General features: G+C 33.5%; 1 protein-coding gene across 3 annotated transcripts in view; it reads left to right on the forward strand.

Annotated features, from left to right (window-relative positions):
* Positions 1–5,647, forward strand: part of TAF2 (TATA-box binding protein associated factor 2) — a 90,624-nt gene extending 84,977 nt beyond the window's left edge. For all 3 annotated transcript variants that reach the window (XM_043976572.1, XM_043976573.1, XM_043976574.1), the window contains 2 exons: positions 445–567; positions 4,077–5,647. In XM_043976572.1, the coding sequence (XP_043832507.1) occupies positions 445–567; positions 4,077–4,339 (386 nt within the window). In that variant the 3' untranslated portion in view covers positions 4,340–5,647. The remainder of the gene's footprint in view (positions 1–444; positions 568–4,076) is intronic.
* Positions 5,648–6,000: the final 353 nt, after the last annotated feature.

Genomic DNA, 6,000 nt, shown 5'->3' on the forward strand with positions numbered 1-6,000 from the left:
TTCTTGACAGGTTGGAGAGAGGTTAGAGGAAAGGAGAGAATTTGGAAATGAAAATTTAAATTTAAAATACATTTAAAAAAGAAAACAATCTTTGTTTCTTGAGAGTTTTTAGCTTCTGTTTATTCTTTATTTAGACTATAATCCTCTCTTTGTAATCGATGGGAGTAGAATGAACAACAACTTAAAAAAGGCACTCATTCCCTCCTCCCCCCTTTTTAACAAAAGTCTCTCAAAATAAAGAAATTAAGAAATACAGTACTTCTGATTATCATTCAAGAATGATGTATCAGGTCACCAGACAAAATCAATAGCTTCTGTGCTCTAAACCTAATATACTGCTTGAACTATAGTATCAAAATAAAATCAGTGTGTTAACTGCTATTTTGAAAATAAGTCAATCCATGGTTGGGTTTGTTTGTTTGTTTGTTTGTTTGGGCTTTTTAGGTCTTTCAAAATTGAGGCCAGCTAGCTCCCGCTCTGCTTTGATGCCTCAACATTCACCAGGCTGTGATGTCACAGCTTCTGCAAAACCTCAGTGGGGTATGGATATGTCTCGCAAAGGAATAGGTAAGATTCATGTTCTTACTCACAAATATAATAACTCATGTTTATTTAGCATTTTAAGGTTTACAGTTTGTTTACATACATTATTATATCTTATTAGAACAATAAATCCCCTAAATCTATACCTTTGAACTTTGCAATATTATTAAATGCAAAAAAAAAAAAAGAATCTTAACAACTTGAATGTTTTACCTCTTCTAAAGGATCAGCTTGGGGCAGCTAGGTGGCGCAGTGGATAGAGCACTGGCCCTGGAGTCAGGAGTACCTGAGTTCAAATCTGGCCTCAGACACTTAACACTTACTAGCTGTGTGACCCTGGGCAAGTCACTTAACCCCAATTGCCTCGCTTAAAAAAATAAATAAATAAAAATAAAGGATAAGCTATATGTTTTTCTAACTCTAAGATATTATGGATGATGTAATAGTGCTGCATACCAACTAAAATGATCAAACCTTCCTTTTTATCCCTTTGAGGAATATAAACTGGAGTGAATTCTATTGTTTCTCATCACTACTTGAGGGCTGTTTGTTTGTTCCTTACAAAGGACATAGTCATTACATAATAATAAGGCCAAAGGCACGTATTACTATTAAAAACATTTCCTTTTTTATTTTATCATTGATTTTATTTTGTGATGCTCTACTTCAAGCAGTATATTAGGTATAAATTACAGAAGTTATTGATTTTATCTAGTGAGCTCACATAAGACAATGTTAATTCAGAAGTATTCCTAAATTTTTTTTTAGAGACTTTTGCTACAAAAATGGGGGAGGAAGAATGGGTACCTGTTTTAAGATGTGTCGTGTTTATTCTTTTCCCCTGTTGATTACAAAGAGAGGATTATAATCCAAATACAGAATAAACAGAAACTAATGAACTCTCAAGAAACAAAGGTTCTATTTTCTTTTTTTTAATTTATATAAAACTTTAATTTTCAGTTCCCAAATCTCTCCCTCTACTCCCTTTTCCTCTTCCCCACCCATTAAGAAGTCAAGAAACAATACCTGTTAACCATATACTGCAAGAAAAAAAGTAAGAAAAATAGAAATAAAAAAAAAGACCATTTCTATCTGCACTCAGAATTCATCAGTTCTGAAGGTGGATAGCATTTTTCATCATGAATCCTTTGGAACTATCATGGACCATTGTGTTGATCAGAGTAGCTAAGTCTTTCACAGTTGATTATTATTATTATTATATTGCTGTTACTGTGTAAAATGTTCTCCTGGCTCTTCTCACTTCATTTTTTATCATTTCCCAGATTTTTCTGAAACCAACCTGTTTGTCATTTCTTACAGCACAAGAGTGTCCTGTCATAATCATATACTATAACTTGTTCAGCCATTTATGGACATTCTCTTAATTTTCAATTTGTTACCACAAAAAGAGCTGCTATAAATATTTTTATACAAATATGTCCTTTTCCCTTTTCTTTGATCTCTTTGGGATACAGGCCTAGTAGTATATTGCTGGGTCAAAGGGGGTACATGGTTTCATAGCCCTTTGGGCATAGTTCTAAATGGTAGGATTAGTTCACAACTCTACTAACAATGCATTCATGTCCCAACATTTCCTCAACCCTCCCCCAGCATTTGTCATTTTCCTTTTCTGTCATGTTAGCCCGTCTGATAGGTGTCAGGTGGTGTCTCAGATAGCTTTGACTTCTTCTTTTGAAAATTTCCTGTTCATTTAGACTTCTTTCCAGTTATGGAGTAATTGGAATATTTACTTGTGTCATGCTATAAGAATTTTAGTTCTTTCCATAATGACATCCCATTATTTTACTATGCATCCTTTTGCAACACACCATGTTATTTCAAAAGATCACAAAAGATGGATTCTCTCTGATGCTCAGTGATTAAGACTGGAATCCCTTAGTAAGAAGTAAGGATAAAAAAAAAAAGAAGTAAGGATGATATCCAGTTATATACACCACTGAAGTTACCACAAAGATTTCTTTTTATACCTTTATTATGATCATCAATATCTACACTTTTACCTAAGCTATGGATCTTAGCAAGCAATAACTTGAATGTACTTCAGTTCTGTTAAATATCACCACACAAAAAAGTTGTTATATGCCCCAGTCTTTTTTTTTGCATGTAAAGTATGTTTTATTGTTTTTTAAAAGGGTTCAGAGTTTGTTTGGAATCAGACTGTACACCTTTCAATCATTCCGACATCTTTCTTATACCATGTCAAACTGGCTTCAGCTAGCAATACTTCATTAAATTCAAAAGAAAAACTTTTTAATTTCACACACACACAATCCAATTCTGAGAATAGTTAACATTAGTCTGTAGCTCAAAACAAAAAGAGGGCTAGTACACCCTCTTTATCAGACAAAACCAGGAATGTTCTCCTAACTTAGCTAGGTACTGATATTGCCCTACATCTTAGCCACAATTGAAAATCCAAGTTTATCAAAGTATATGCTGCCAGTCTTAAAAGCCTAATCTGAAACAACTACTAAGTAAGATGCACTAACTATATCCTTTGAGAGGAAATCAGGAGTAAGTTGATCTGTTAATACTTTGATAGATTCATGATCCTGTCAGTGTTCAAGGACTTTGTCTAGTGCAGATCATATCACCCATGCCTTCTTGTTCTGTGTAATTCTTTTCTTTCTGATCATAATCCATAGATAATCTACCCATTATGGCAGGAGCCTTTGTTATTTTACAATTTTTTGAATGCAAATACAGCATTTATACTGTCCATCTGTTACTTCTCTCACACTATGAGTACTGTCCATCTTTTCCCCAGATAGTCCTTAATCATATATTTTTGCTACTTCTCGTATGCAAATCAGCATTAATAATATACTTAATTATACCCACTGTGCATCTTTTGTTAGGACCCTTCTCCCCAAACAAACAATTTTTGGCATGCTGGTAGTCATCTCCTTTTTGGGGTTGCCACAAATGTACTTTTTTCCCCTGGGCCTATTGGAATATTATCTGATTTCCCCCTATGAATCACTATAATAAGTAAAAAGGTTTTCACTTTAACCAGTGCTAGAGTCTATGTTAAGGAGGAGATTGATGCTAGCATCTAGTGTTCTTTGATGCTTTATTTTATGAAAAGTGAGTTCTCCAAGTGGTATTAGTAGAATGCTACCAAATGGGTCCCCAAGTATCTGGGGAAATACTGTCTCTTCTACATGGTGTGTACACATATGCATCTACTTATCATTATTTTATGGTACTTTAAAGATAATTTACATACATTAACTATGTTTTGTTGAATTCTGATATTGCATGATTATTATATAAAACATTTGTTAGATATGAGGTGTTGAATTTGTAGCTGCCTGGTCACAATGCTGAATACTGTTAATCATTATATTCTTGGTAGCATCTCTGAGAATAAGAAAAGAACTCTTGTTACTTGGCTGTGTTGGAATGATAAGTTTTCTGGCGCCAATTCATTTCTGTAAGCAGCCTCTCACTTTTATTTAATGTCATTTCCCTTATTGTTCATGAATTCCATTTGCACTTTTGCTTTGTAGGTAAAGAACAGTCTTTGGAGATGAGTGTGCTGTCGGTACCAACAACACCACTCTCAGTGTTCACTAAGGAGCCAAGCTCATCCAAACACAGTGACCACCATCACCACCATCACCATGAACACAAGAAAAAGAAGAAAAAGCACAAACATAAGCATAAACACAAACATAAACATGACAGCAAAGAAAAAGAGAAGGAACCTTTCACTTTTTCTAATAGTCCAGCCAGTGGCCGGTCAGTTCGTTCACCATCCCTGTCTGATTGAAGGCTGCAGCAAAGGAGACTTGTCTGGAGCATGTAGAAGATTGTCCTCTGAAGAATAGTCCCAAAAGGAGTGGCACCTCACCTGAAAATTCAAATTCTAAACATTTGATTTGCATTACTTTTAGTTATGTAATTGAAGTGTTAGTAGGAAAAGGTATTTTCTGATTCCAAGTAAACACTTTGATTCCCTTTCTCCCTTTAAAAAAAAATAAGAAAACCTCTCTCATCATAAGGGCCCCCAAGTGCATAGGCTGCCCCCCTCCCACATATCATGCTTTTCACGTGTGCTATCAGAGTCAATTATGTTTTATAGCTTTTGATGGATGTTGTGAAGCAAAGTTATGTTTTAAACAGAAGCCACTGCCAGATCTGTGGTGAAACCACTGTTTCCAGTACAGTATTGTATAACAGTATTGTATAACAGCATTTGACGTACTGAGAAGACAAAGGCTTTCCCTATAGCTGTTTTTTCCATTGCAGTGTCTTTGTGTTAACATATGAAATTGAGCATCAGAATTTATGAGAGAAAATAAGCAATATTTTCTTTCTTCCTTAAAAAGCCAATTCTTAGGATGCAGATTTTTATAATGAATAACTACATTTTAAAATTCACAGTTGTGCAATTATGTTGTTGTAATTTTATGAGAAATAAACTAACACATGATGAGTCCCTAAATCAAGATTTTATCATTACAGTAAAATTTGCCTTTTTTTTTTTTTGGTGAGGTAGCTTTTTTCTTCATTAAATATAATTATATATGTACATATATGTGTATATGTATAAAATATTATTTCCTTAATATCAGCAGTCTTGAAATAGATAAATACTGAACACATGCTCTTGTTGATATATATTTCAAATTGTTTGTGCTTTTTCTATAGTGCAAAATCATTACTGAGTTAACAGTGGTTTGGAACTTCTAAAAGGTATATTTACCTATTAACTGTGTCATCCACAATTGGCACTTATGGTAGAACAAACCACAGATATTCTCTGTTGTAATATTTCCATTGAAACATTTTGGCGATATAATTTAATCTTTATATTGTTACGGGTTTGCCTTTATTTTCATTAACTACTATTCTGTCTTTCTTTTTTAACATTTCCTTTACCTTTTAGTTCAAAGAACAGTGTTTTTATTTTTTAACATTTTTCCCTCTTGATAGAAAGATGAAAAGTAACAATTTAAAACTGCTTCTTCACAGTAAAGATATTTCAAAGGGGACCCAATAATGTACTTTTTACAATAGAAATTTTAGTTCTATTTAGTTGTGTTTGAAAAATGTTAATAAATGCTTTTTTAATGAACTTTGTGCAGTGAATCTTTTTTTTTAGTAATACTGAAGCTACTAAAATAATAAAAAAACTTAACTCATTGGAATGCTGGGATTAAAGGGCTGGATTCCAGTATATAGAATCTTAGAAATCTTTACAGTTAAAAGTGTAACTTCAAAGATCGTTTTAGCCAATAACCTGCTTAAAGTATAAATCCATCTCTAGCATTCCCAACGTGTAAATCAAAGCCTACTCTGTTGAAAATTGCCAGTATCGGGTAAGGCACTGCCTTCCAAGGCAATCTATTGCATTTTTGGCCAAGTTTCTTCATTTGGAAATTAATTTTGTGTCTTGAAACTACCATCGTTTTGAATTTAGCCCTCATT

The sequence above is a fragment of the Dromiciops gliroides genome, chromosome 1, assembly GCF_019393635.1.
Source record: "Dromiciops gliroides isolate mDroGli1 chromosome 1, mDroGli1.pri, whole genome shotgun sequence".
Taxonomy (NCBI): domain Eukaryota; kingdom Metazoa; phylum Chordata; class Mammalia; order Microbiotheria; family Microbiotheriidae; genus Dromiciops; species Dromiciops gliroides.